The sequence below is a fragment of the Gymnoscopelus microlampas genome (genome assembly GCF_963454915.1).
Source record: "Gymnoscopelus microlampas genome assembly, chromosome: 8".
In the NCBI taxonomy this organism is placed as follows: domain Eukaryota; kingdom Metazoa; phylum Chordata; class Actinopteri; order Myctophiformes; family Myctophidae; genus Gymnoscopelus; species Gymnoscopelus microlampas.
The window spans coordinates 8,570,147-8,583,278 of record NC_139945.1 but is presented as its reverse complement, the minus strand read 5'-3'; the positions used below and the strand labels follow the sequence as shown (position 1 = coordinate 8,583,278).

At 41.2% G+C, this 13,132-nt stretch overlaps 1 protein-coding gene across 2 annotated transcripts in view; it reads left to right on the top strand.

The window, feature by feature from the left end:
- The window catches only part of cntn5 (contactin 5), a 400,683-nt gene that overhangs the window by 311,067 nt on the left and 76,484 nt on the right, over positions 1-13,132 (top strand). For both annotated transcript variants that reach the window (XM_084063872.1, XM_084063871.1), the window contains exon 12: positions 323-467. In XM_084063872.1, the coding sequence (XP_083919998.1) occupies positions 323-467 (145 nt within the window). The remainder of the gene's footprint in view (positions 1-322; positions 468-13,132) is intronic.

Sequence of the window (13,132 nt, the reverse complement as noted above, 5' to 3'; positions counted from 1 at the left end):
CTTGGGCTCTCCCTAAGCTGGCAGAGGGAGAGTAGCGCCCAGGATTACATAGGCAATTGGCACTGGGTGAAAAAACATATGGGTTACAAAATCGTGGGATAAAAATTATTTAAAAAAAAATTGTAGATAACTCGTTTGTTTTCTTGTTCTCTTGTTTGATCTCCTTTCCCACTTGCTCCTCCGCCTTTCGTGCACGAAAACGACTTTCGCCCACTTTTTGTTTACTTCTGTAAACCATGTGATGTGAGTCACATCATGTGACAATAAAAGCCGATTCAAAGTGTTAGACCTTAAACTGTTGCTGCTTTTGCGTTCCTCCCAGCATCGGCACCGGTCTTCTACCCCAATCCTGTCCGGGTCATCGCCACGCTGGGGAAAGACGTGGCTCTGGAGTGCAGGCCGAGGGCGTCGCCCAAACCCCACGTTACGTGGAGGAGAGCGGACAGAAGGATACAGCCAAGTAAACGGTAAGACGGGCTCAAGGGTCATTCTTAGAAGGAAATGTGTTAGTGTCTACTAGTGCAGTGGTTTTCAACCAGTGGTCCGGGGACCACCAGTGGTCCTTGAGGGGGTTCCAGGTGGTCCCCAGTTAAATGATGGAGAGTTTGTCACAGAATGGACCCCTATAGATCTTTAACTCTTGAGAGTGTAAAATGAAACCAAATGGACCCTTACGGGTCCATTTGGTTTCATTTTACGCTCTCAAGAGTTACATCATTGTTAAACATCTGCATTACTTAATTAAATAATTGTTATTTTGTATCAACTGTCCTCTCTATGGTACCACATCAATACAGAATGGAATTGTGGACAAAATCGTATCCAACGAAACAACAAAAATATTCAAGATGTTGGGGTCTGAGAGTCTAAATCTCATCAAACGCGGTGGTCCGTGGCTCAAATGAATAATGGACCTTAATGGATATGAAAAGGGTTGAAAACCAGTGGACTAGTGGTTATAAGCTGTGTCTCTCTCAGCTCTCAGCTACTCTCTCCTACACTGTCTCCTCTCAGCTTTCCTATACTGTCTGTCTCTCTTACACCGTGTCTGTCTCTCTCTCTCTCTCTTTGTGTGTCTCTCTCTCTCTCTCTCTCTCTCTCTCTCTCTCTCTCTCTCTCTCTCTCTCTCTCTCTCTCTCTATACTGTCTGTCTCTCTTACACCGTCTCTCTCTCTCTCTCTCTCTCTCTCTCTATACTGTCTGTCTCTCTTACACCGTGTCTGTCTCTCTCTCTCTCTCTCTCTCTCTCTCTCTCTCTCTCTCTCTCTCTATACTGTCTGTCTCTCTTACACCGTCTCTCTCTCTCTCTCTCTCTCTATACTGTCTGTCTCTCTTACACCGTGTCTGTCTGTCTCTCTCTCTCTCTCTCTCTCTCTCTCTCTCTCTCTCTCTCTCTCTCTCTCTCTCTCTCTCTCTCTCTCTCTCTCTCTCTCTCTCTCCCTATACTGTCTGTGTCTCTTACACTGCCTCTCGCAGACGTTCTACTGTCTGTCTCTCCTACACGTCTCCTCTCAGCTCTCCTATCATCTGTCTTTCCTCTACTGTCTCCCCTCAGCTTTCCTGCTATCTGTCTCTCTTGTATTGTCTCTCAGCTTTCCTAGTATCTGTCTCTCCTACTCGGTCTTCCTCTCACCTGTCCTATTGCGTGTCTCTCTCTTACACTGTCTTTCTTTCAGCTGTCCTATATCTGTCTCTCCTACACCATCTCCCTTAGCTCTCCTACCGTTTGTCTCTCCTAGACTGTCTCTCTCTCAGCTTTCCTACTATCTGTCCAGTGGTGGAAAAAGTACTCAAATGTTGTACTTAAGTAAAACTATGTAAAAGTACAAAAGTATTGGTATCAACATACTTAAAGTACCAAAAGTAAATGTTTGAAAATAGCAGATCTACAAGGTCACAAAGCGTCGCATCGCGACGCGTTGTGACCTTGTAGATCTGCTATTTTCAAATAGCCTATGTATAAAATAGGGCTGAAGTGTTTAATGTATGTTTTATAATTGAATAATTTATATCTGCAAAGTAACTAGTAACTAAAGTTTTCAAATAATGGTAGTGGAGTAAAAGTACAATATTTGCCTCTGAGATGTAATGGAGTAGAAGTAAAAAGTATTGAAAATTTGAAATACTCCAGTAAAGTAAAAAATACCTAAAAATTGTACTTAAGTACAGTACTTGAGTAAATGTTACTTTACACCACTGCCTACACTGTCTCTTTCTCTCTCTCAGCTTCCTCGCTGTGCTGACGTCCTCTTTATTCTGCGTTGGGGGTGTTATGAACACAACGGTGCACCTCATTAAAGGAGTTTCTGCGGCTGTGACTTTGTCACTTGTGTCGCTTTAACACATATTGACACAACATCATGTCGTTAATGATGTTGAAAAGTGACATCAGTCTGTGCATGACTACCAACTAGACACAACGAAGAAGTTCACATCATGTTTGATTGGATAACTTTTTTGTTTTGTTTTGTGTGTGGATTTTAACCCATTAAGACCTGGAACGCATTTGTGTCACTTTTTTGATTTGAGCAAAAAAAAAGCAGCATTATTTTACACTTTAGCTATTCAAAAATAGCAGATCTACAAGCAGATCTGCTATTTTAGAAAAATCGTGAAAATGAGTGCAAATCTTTGAATATATATTGTTTAAAGCGAACTTTTTTTTAAAAACTCTATTCTTTGCTTCTGGGGGGACCCTGGAACAAAATATTTTGAGATGGGGGTCGGCCAACCAACTAAATATAATTTTGGGGGTCCTTGACATGACAAAGTTTGAGCACCACTGATATAGAAACATACGTTTTTTTAGAATACTGTTGGGATTTAAAAGACATTTGTTGAATCGGCTTCAGGTCTAAATGGGTTAACTTCAACTTTTGTCTTAGATTGAAACATCTAGGTTTCCCTCTGTGGTCAGAGTTAGAAATAGTTTCAATCCTGTGTTATTATCATAAGAAAAACATGTCCCCTCTTCCCTGGTCTCCAGAATAGAACGTGATTATGGGAAGAAGATAATTCCCCCGCATAAAATATGCATGAAGTCATGAAAATAGCATATTTCTCTCCAGTATCTGGAGATTGGGTTTCCACCGCTGTGGTTGAGGTAAACTGTGCTTTTATTGGTCTATGCCGGTGGTTCTCAACCGTTTCTGGATAACGGCCCGTTTGGAAATCATGAAAGGGCTCGCGGCCCGACCATCTGGCCACTTAACACGGCTTTTAAGGGTCAGATGGGTGGGCTGCATGCATTTTCGGAGCATGTTGTTGTGATCGATATACTTTTAAGATCTATTTATCACAATAAAAACAACATTTTCAGAAAAAATACCATGTCACTTTTTTTTTCAATAAAAAAAGTACATTAATTATATATTGTCATGAAAATATTAGTGTTTTGCCAATTATTTTGGGGGCCCACTTGCAATGCCCCCCCCCCCCCGCGGCCCACAGGTTGACAACTACCGTGCTTTCGCTGGCCCTGGTATACCTGCAGCACATCAGAGGAGCTGTTTACATGTCTTAACAAGCCTCCGTTTCATTTTGCTGCGACTGAAATGAAAGTGTCACCGGCGTTCAAATCAAAACACCTCTCAGGAGGGGCTCTCTCCCCTCCCTCCCCCCGACTCCTCAGAAACGGCGACAACCCCCCCCCCCCCCCCCCCCTCCCCCTTACGATGCATTCTTTTGGAATTCGCCATGCGACTTGAGGCGGCTTGTTTTTTATGAGAAACATCTCTTTGCTCGGGGGACAATGTTGGGGGTGGGGAGGGGGGGGCGGGGGGGCTCGAGGCGCCGTGCCGCATCAATCAATCTGAGCGACGGGCGCTGAAATGTTCAGTCAGTGGCGAGCATTTCCAAGCATCCTGCCGAGGGAGCGAGGACCTTTTGTTTGTCAGCCAAGACTCAGCGACGCATTACATGTGCCCCCAACAGCATCACAGCCTGTCTGTGTGATCTACTAGAGCAGGGGTCTGCAACGTTTTCAGGCCAAGGACCCCCTAGCTGAGAGACCCCTCCCTCTCTCTCTCTCCCCTTAACCCATTAAGACCTGAGGCCGATAAAAAAAAAAAAATCTAAATCCTAATGCTTTGAAAAATATATATATATTCAAAGATTTGCACATATTTTCACGATTTTACAAAAATAGCAGATCTACAAGCTCGTAGCGCGGCACTCGGTGACGTGCTATGAGCTTGTATATCTGCTATTTTTCCATCGTAATTGCCCTATATAACTTAATTTAAACATTGAAAACACTTTAAATATTGTATTTATTGTAGAAATAGTTCATCCCGTCGCTAGTTGATGATTATGTCCATGTCGCGGCCCACCCATCGGACCACTTAACACGAGTGCATTATTGTCTCCGCCGGGAGACATTGTTTTCACTTTCCGTGAAACAAGCTAACATTGGTCAAGCCTCACGTGACACGTGACAATACGGTGAAATAGTGTGATCTGATTGGCTAGTGACGTATAGCGGCCTATAAATACATGTGTCACTTTGAAAGAGTCTGTGCCTCTTTCAAAGTGAGGTAAGACAGGAATAATCACGAAATGGCTGAGAAATGGCGGATACTGTAACAATTGGATAGGACACTTACACAGACAGGACAGATAGGACACTTACACAGACAGGACGGATAGGACACTTACATAGACAGGACGGATAGGACACTTACACAGACAGGACGGATAGGACACATACATAGACAGGACGGATAGGACACTTATACAGACAGGACGGATAGGACACTTATACAGACGGATAGGACACTTGTGTCATGTTACTATGTTACTATGACACAGTAACATGTTCTATTTTTTGTAAGAATTACATAACACTAGACCATACCCGGTCGACGCATGCGTCGGGGGATATGCGCACATGATCTGGCAACCCGGGAGGCAGTTCGTCCCATAGCTGGGCAGCCCCGTAACCATGGCGACAGTGTTTGACACAAAAACGCTAATAAGAAGCTGAGATTTGATGAAATTGAAAAACGGGCTTCACAGTTAAGTTCAGATGGTAATGGTCAATGGCTGCGTGCAAAATCAGAGCAATTGGTCCAGCCAGTGAGGAGAACCGGGTAGCTTCACCACCACTACAAACGCACAGAGGTTACTAGAATTATAGTAGGATAAGAATTAGAACATTCCCAACATTCCCAACACAAGTCTGCTGGCGGAGACTCATGTGCTCCGAGGAGCACTTTTTCTAGTTATATATTGTCATGAAAATATTAGTGTTTTGCCAATTATTTGGGGGCCCACTTGCAATTCCCCCCCGCGGCCCACAGGTTGAGAACTATCGTGCTGTTACTGGCCCTGGTATACCTGCAGCACATCAGAGGAGCTGTTTACATGTCTTAACAAGCCTCCGTTTCATTTTGCTGTAACTGAAATGAAAGTGTCACCGGCGCTCAAATCAAAACACCTCTCCGGAGGGGCTCCCCCCCCCCCCCCCCCCCCCCCCCGACTCCTCAGAAACTCAGAAACGCCGACAATTGAACATGAATTAATAGAGAAGCTTGTGTGTAAAAAAATAAACAAAAAAATAATTCACACAATACTGATGATTGTGTTGTCAAACAAGTCTATGAAGCTATCTATGAAATAAATCTGCAACACAATTTGATGCAACATGTAGTGGGGGTCCCTGCTTCATCTCTCTCTCAGCTAAGGGGGTCCTTGGCCTGAAAAACGTAGAAGACCCCTGCCTGCACTAATATACCATCCAATTTAGCAAAAGATGGATAAATGGCCGTGGTCTTTATAAGCCACGGCCATTTGTACACTCTCAGAGTTACAGACCCATAAGGGTCCATTTGGTTCCTATCCATCATTTAGCTGGGGACCCCCTGGAACCCCCTCAAGTACCCCTGGGGGTCCCCGGACCCCACTTTGAGAACCAATGGTTTAAGTGGTTAAAAGAAATAAATCTGAGTACTTCTTCCGCCACTGTTTATACACTAAGTATTGCTGCATACGTCTAACTGACAAGTTGGGGATAGGTTTGCGGTTTCGTTGCCCTGAAATAGTGATTCATGACCCCAGGGCCGTTGTGGTTCTGACAACATGTTTTTGAGATATCCATCAAACGCTTTTACAAATCCATTTGTCACCGTTTCCGTAGAGTATTAGGAGGCTCTCTCCCGCTGGCGAGGCCTTAATCTGGTTTGCAGCCGAACCTATGATAGAGTTTTGCCTTCATGAAGTGTGGAAGATTGCTCACAAAATTATTGACGAAGTGGTTATACACCTTGATGTCTTTCAAAGCTGTTTTTGTTTTGTTGTTGTTGTTGTTGTTGTTGCTGTGAACTGTGCATGCTCAATATGTCCCGTTACTATACATCCCAAACAGTGTGTCGGGACCCCGTTTTTGGGTCACGCAGCTATTTCATGAGTAAATATCCCCCTTTTTAAAATGTTTTTACGTTTCCTATATAAGAAAATACATTATTTCTAGACATTTTCCCCCCAAAAAACTAGTAAGGATTTCAGAAATGTAAAGAAATCAAAACAATTCCACGATTAGAAGCAGTGAAAATAGATCAAACAATAGAACAATAGAACAAAGTCATCTTTTCGGGTGTCTCAGCTGAGAAAAGTTTGGGAACCCCTGCATTACATTATAATCTCAAATCAAACATCCTGTGAAGTCATTACTTTCTATCCCGCAGAGCCTTGATGCTCTATCCTTATTTTTTGAACTGCTCCACAATCCACAAATATCTCTCATATGAATCTGCTAATCTTTAATTGAGTGTCGGGTGGCGCTAACCCGTTCAATCCGGGGAACCCGTCTGTGTCATTTTAGATTTTAGCTGCAGACATTATTTTATGCTTTGGCTATTCAAAAATAGCAGATCTACAAGCTCATAGCGCGGCACCGAGTGCCGCGCTATGACCTTATAGATCTGCTATTTTTTTTTAAATCACAAAAATGTTTGCAAATCTTTGAATATATATACCTTTAAAGCAAGCATTTGTAACTCAAATCTTTGCTACTGGGGGGGTCCCTGGAACAAAATGTTTTGAGATGGGGGTCCGCGACCAACTACTTATCATTTTGGGGGGTCCTTGACATGAAAAGGTTTGAGAACTACTGATATAATGGCAACATATACGTTGTTTCATAAAACCGCTAGGATTTAGAAGACATTTGTACAGTAGATGCGTTCTTGGATTGAATGGGTTAACACCCATTTCACGTTATATAATATCACAGTGGTTGTTATCAATCCTTTCCTGAATAGCGGAGCTTTCACTGGCCGGGTTGGATTAAACCAAACAACTAGAAGTACTCCCATTGTTTTTCACTGAAGTAAAAGTAGCAAGACCACATTATAAACATACTAAAAAGTCTTGCATTCACAATCGTACTTAAAGGGCAAGACCACTTTGGTAGAGGTTTGGGTTGTGTAGTTACCTTGCCATAATGTAACCCCAAAGGTGGACAAGAAATAAAAAAAAATTGCTCCATTGATTATAAATTGATAATTCAAAATATGCTCTTCATTGACTTACATTATAAGGTAAAACAGCTCTCAAGTCACTCTTTTACCCCATAAACGAATGCAAACAAAGTTGATTCAGACAATATAGAACATCACCAAACCCAGTACTGTTTATTTTTTTAATAAAAATGTCAACTTCCTGTTGATTTTACCATTTTTATTAAGAAGAAAACCCGGACTGGATCCGCGGATCCGGATTCGTATCTTCAAATAGTAAAATCAGCAGGAAGTTCAAATTTTTATTAAAAAAACAAACAGTACTGGGTTTGGTGATGTTCTATATTGTCTGAATCAGCTTTGTTTGTGTTCGTTTACGTGCTAAAAGAGTGACTTTGAGAGCTGTTTTACCGTACAATGTAAGTCAATGAGGAGCATATTTTGAATTATCAATTTCTAATCAATGGAGCAATTATTTTTGATTTCTTGTCCACCTTTGGAGTTACAACCCAAACCTCTACCAAAGTGGTCTTACCCTTTAAGTAAAAGTACAAAAGTATTAGCATCAAAATAATCTTAGAGTAGGCTATTTTTCTACAGAGAGAGAGAGAGAGAGAGAGAGAGAGAGAGAGAGAGAGAGAGAGAGAGAGAGAGAGAGAGAGAGAGAGAGAGAGAGAGAGAGAGAGAGAGAGAGAGAGAGAGAGAGAGAGAGAGAGAGAGAGAGAGAGAGAGAGACGGGGAGTGACACACAGCCAAGGTCATCAGAGTCTAGCCTGGGACCAGACAAATCTGCCAGTGCAAAAAAAAAAAAAAAAATTGCCCTCTGCTATTTTGGTCTGGCACCGCTCCGTTGTGAATCTATTTCCTGCTCCTTAACAAGGAAATAGAGCATCGCAGTTGCGCAGAATCCGGGTGCCGGAAGTAAATACTCAATGCATTTTTCCCATTGACTTTTCCAAAAATATTTATATCAATGAAGTTAAGCCTAGAATCAAGCCATCCAGGATGCTGGTGAATCATGACCATAAAACCTTTTTTTCTGTGATTTTTTTAATTTTATATTTAATGATATGATATACTATGTTTAATAAATACCCTTTGTTTTGCCGTTTTCACAGAATCAAACGTTTTATGGTCATGATTCACCAGGATCCTGGATAGCTTGATTCTAGACTTAAATTAATGTATATAAATATTTTCGGAAAAGTCAATGGGAAAAATGCATTGAGTATTTACTTCCGGCAACTGGAAGTGGGCGGGAACTGCGACGCTCTATTAGAAAAGAAGGTAGGGTCAGCCTATAGGGGGGGCGAGCCGACGCCATTGCTTGCATGGCAGACGCCATTGATGCGCAAAGGAGCCAAAACTTGAACCGGAAGTTTGGTGAAATATAATGAAGTCTATGGCAGCCAGCTGGACCAGCTTATGAACAAACACTATTTCTGAACCATTGTGTCCTTTGTCAGATAATCGGTTCAGGAATATAAAAGAGGACATATCACAGGTTTTTATCCAATCAATTCGGATTTTTTTTTAGCACACTGTATAATTTTATTGAGGGGGCATAACATATATTGTATAATTATGTATACAATTGTGTTTCATAAACATACATGTTATTGTGCATCTATACTAAGCTATTGAAAATAATAGACAGATTAATATATTCATGCTTTTATTTTAAACATACATGTACAAGGTACAGTGAGTAGGCTGGCCGTACTGCCATTTATAAGCATACCTTATTAACTGAGAACAACGTTTTGTCAATTGCACAATAATCATGTATACAAGCTATTCAATTCGATGTATTTAATACATGAATGTGGAAAATGTTTTTAAAATATATGAAGACAAATGGACATTTTTGAAAAAATAAAAAATATATTAAAAAAAATATATATATATATTTTTTTTTATTGTCTAATCAAACAACAATTTTGCGGACCCCCTGGCAGTACCTCACGGACCCCCTAGGTGTCGCGGACCCCTGTTGTTGACCTGCACTAGGCCATTATGAGCACTTTAAACCTTATACTGTATACATTGAAAATAGCCAATCATCTACAAGCTCACAATGTGTCGCATCGTAATCTGCTATTTAAATAAAAATCTTGGAAGTAAAATGTGAAATATTTGAGGATTTTTGAAACACTAACAACACAAATCCGGTATGGGGCTCCCTGGCTCAAAACATTTTCAGATGGGGGTTAGGGACAAATACATATTAATTTTTAATTTGACATAAACATAATTGAGAACCACTGGTTAAAATAATTTTACAATTGTGAAGCAAGTCCAAATAATCAACTACACTTTAGAAAAAAGCCCCAAAAAACGCAACCCACAACTACCAATATTTACAAGCAACTTCACAGAAAAATAAGCCCAAAGTCGCTTATAATAAGTGGACATGGCAACACTGGTTTCTGGCTCAGCAGTATCGTGTACATGGTGCTCTTTAGATAGCTCAATAAACGTATACAGTGGACACATCGAAAAGCAACACAGCAGAAAACAATGTGTGATATGTCTTCTTTTTATTTTCCAGAAGCAATTACTTTACAAAGGTCTCAGTCATTCAGAAATATATTTTGTTCACGAGCTGATCCACTGGGCTCTCATTAACTCCAATGCATTCCACCGAGCTCAAGGCTGCAGTCTGGCTCCCTGGTGCGACAAATCTTCCGGCTGGAATTGCGTGATAGCGAAAATGACGTAGATGACCCTACCTTCTTTACATATACCTTGCTCCTTAAGTCTGGGGTGACCAATCAGGGCCCAGTATTCAAATACGGGAGACTGTAATTGGTAGTTGGTTGTAGGTCTAACCTAGCCTCGCGTGGCCAGACAATATCACACGACACACTGCGTGGATATTAGTCTGGTCCCTATCAACGATAGATTTTTTTCCAAGGGGCGGTTACAAAAAGATCCAAACGGACTCTATTGGTTAGACTTAAACCAATCAGAGCAGTGCTTCCTTGTACGAACCAATCAGAGCAGTGCTTCCTTGTTGATAAGCCCGCCCACATTTGAATACTGGGCCCTGGTTGGTCCCGCACAACCTCTGCGGGAGAGAAATAAATTCTCTATGGAGGGGGGCCAGACCTAATCTGCCGAGGGCTAAAGTGCATGGAATTTTGCAAAGGCAGATTCGTCTGGAACCAGGCTAGGTCTAACCAATTGCGTCCAGAGCCACTGTTTTGATCCCGCCCCTTGGGAAAAGAAACGTCCTCATAGAAGCACCAGACTCATATCCACACAGTGATATAGTCTGGCTACGCGAGGCTATCTGAGCTATCTGTGGTATGCACCCTAACCACTTGGCCATCAGCACCCTAGAATATCTTTTGATTTATAAACTGATTAATCATTAATAATCTAAATCTGCAAATTAACTACTAGCTAAACCTGTCAAATAAATCGTTATGAAGTGAAAAACGTCATAGAGTGAAACGTGCAATATTTGGCCCTGAGATGTAGTGGAATAGAAGTAAAAAATACTGAAAACCGGAAATACACCAGTAAAACATTCCTAAACGTTGTACTTAAGTACGGTACTTGAGTAAATGTAGTTACTTTCCACCACTGATTATAAAGTATTAAATGGGGGTACAATGGTGGCCAATCACAGCGCAGGGTTGGGGGGGTGCAATGGGTGGCGTGGTGGTCCAAACCTCACATATAGGGGCGGTTGCACCGCCCAAAAAGCAACAAATAAAAAGTTTAGTACAGTACTTGAGTAAAATGCACTATAGTTCCTTTTCCCACCATTACCAAACCAAAGCCATCATCATCATGGTGCGCTCAGGTCTTTGGCCAGGATGACCCCTTCAAGGATTATCTGACATGATCAGTTCTTAGGAGGAAGAGCGGCTCAATGCTGTGAAGGAGAACAGGGCTAGAATCCAAACAGCCTTCACGTTTATCTGCCATTGACAGCTGTGCTGACTTAATGAAGGGTTTTTAATGAACATGGATTTCCACTAATGTTCAGGGCTTTTGTCTCTTAAACAGTGAGTATTAATCCTATTAGAGTGGAAGCACACGGCTGGCTCATTTCCAACCTTAAAGCATACATTGTGTTGTTGTTTTAGTGTTTTAAATATCGTTGCAATTCGTTAATATTAATTGTATTATAATATAATTTCTTAAACAGATTTCTTAAAGTCTTTCTTTTTTTATAATACCCAAAACTACAGCTGGGCAATGTGACTTCAAATCAATATCACAATTATTTCAAACTGTCACGATTATAAAAGAAAAAGTGAAATGAGCAGATCTACAAGCTCACAACGCGTCGCTACTTGTGTACGCCACCTCAACAGAGTATGATTCAGGATTAAGTGCTTAATCAGACTTTTTATATAAAAAAAAAATCATCTACTGGGATTTTTTTTGTGTTGACGTGTTGTAATATAAAAAAGGAGGACGAAAAAAAAACTACCTTTCGATAATCTGATTAACATACAGTACATGAACAAGATTAACCCCATCCAATCCGGGGACGGATATCTGTCATTTTAGATTTCTTTGGCTATTCAAAAATAGCAGATCTACAAGCTCATAGTGTGGCACCGAGTGGCGCGTTATGAGCTTGTATATCTGATATTTTTGAATAATAGTTAAAATATTTGAATATATATATATTTCTTTTTAAAGGAAAACATGTTGACTCAAATCTTTGCTTCTGGGGGTCCCTATTACAACATATTTTGAGATGGGGGTCCGCGGCCAAATGCATTCTATATTATAGAAACATATATTTTTCAAAAAACTGTTAGGATATAGAAGACATGTAGAATCCCCGGAAGCAAAGATTTGAGTTACAAATGTTCGCTTAAAAATATATATATATATATATATATATTCAAACTTGCACTAACTTTCACTATTTTTCAAAAACAGCAGATCTACAAGCTCATAGCGCGGCACTTGGTGACGCGCTATGAGCTTGTAGATCTGCTGTTTTTCAATAGCCAAAGAAGTGAAGTCTGTCATTGGTTCTAAATATACAGTTTCCATATAGCGTTCTTTCAGTTAATGATACTCAGCCCTTATACCCAGAAGTTAGCTATCACGTGTCCTCTCTGCTTCAGTGTCCTTGTCAGATCTGGAACGCTCCTTCCCCTAATTTGAAAAAATGTCTCATGGACTGCAGTCTGCCCTGCGTCTGGACCGCGTGTACGTGCGGTGGAGTTCTGTCACGCTTTCACGACTCTCCGCCTGCCAATTTCAATCACCTCGTCCTGCGGAGGCAGAGCTTAATGCTGTAACTATACCAACCCCTTAAACAATGAGCCCAATTAAAACACCAGCTCATGCCATTGATCACGTTGTTTGTTTTTTTGGGGGAAGAAATCTAACATATAATATCGTCTAATAAAAGTTTATTTCATTGAGCTGTACGGAGCAGTGGTTTTGCAAATTCACCAACGATAGGGCAAATACTGCTAATGAAAGATCTAAACGGCTGGCTGCTGCTATAGCGTGTGTCGTGCCTGTGTGTGTACGCTACTTGCTTGCATCTTAAGAGTGTGTGTGTGTGTGTGTGTCTGTGTGTGTGTGTGTGTGTGTGTGTGTGTGTGTGTGTGTGTGTGTGTGTGTGTGTGTGTGTGTGTGTGTGTGTGTGTGTGTGTGTGTGTGTGTGTGCGTGCGTGCGTGCGTGCGTG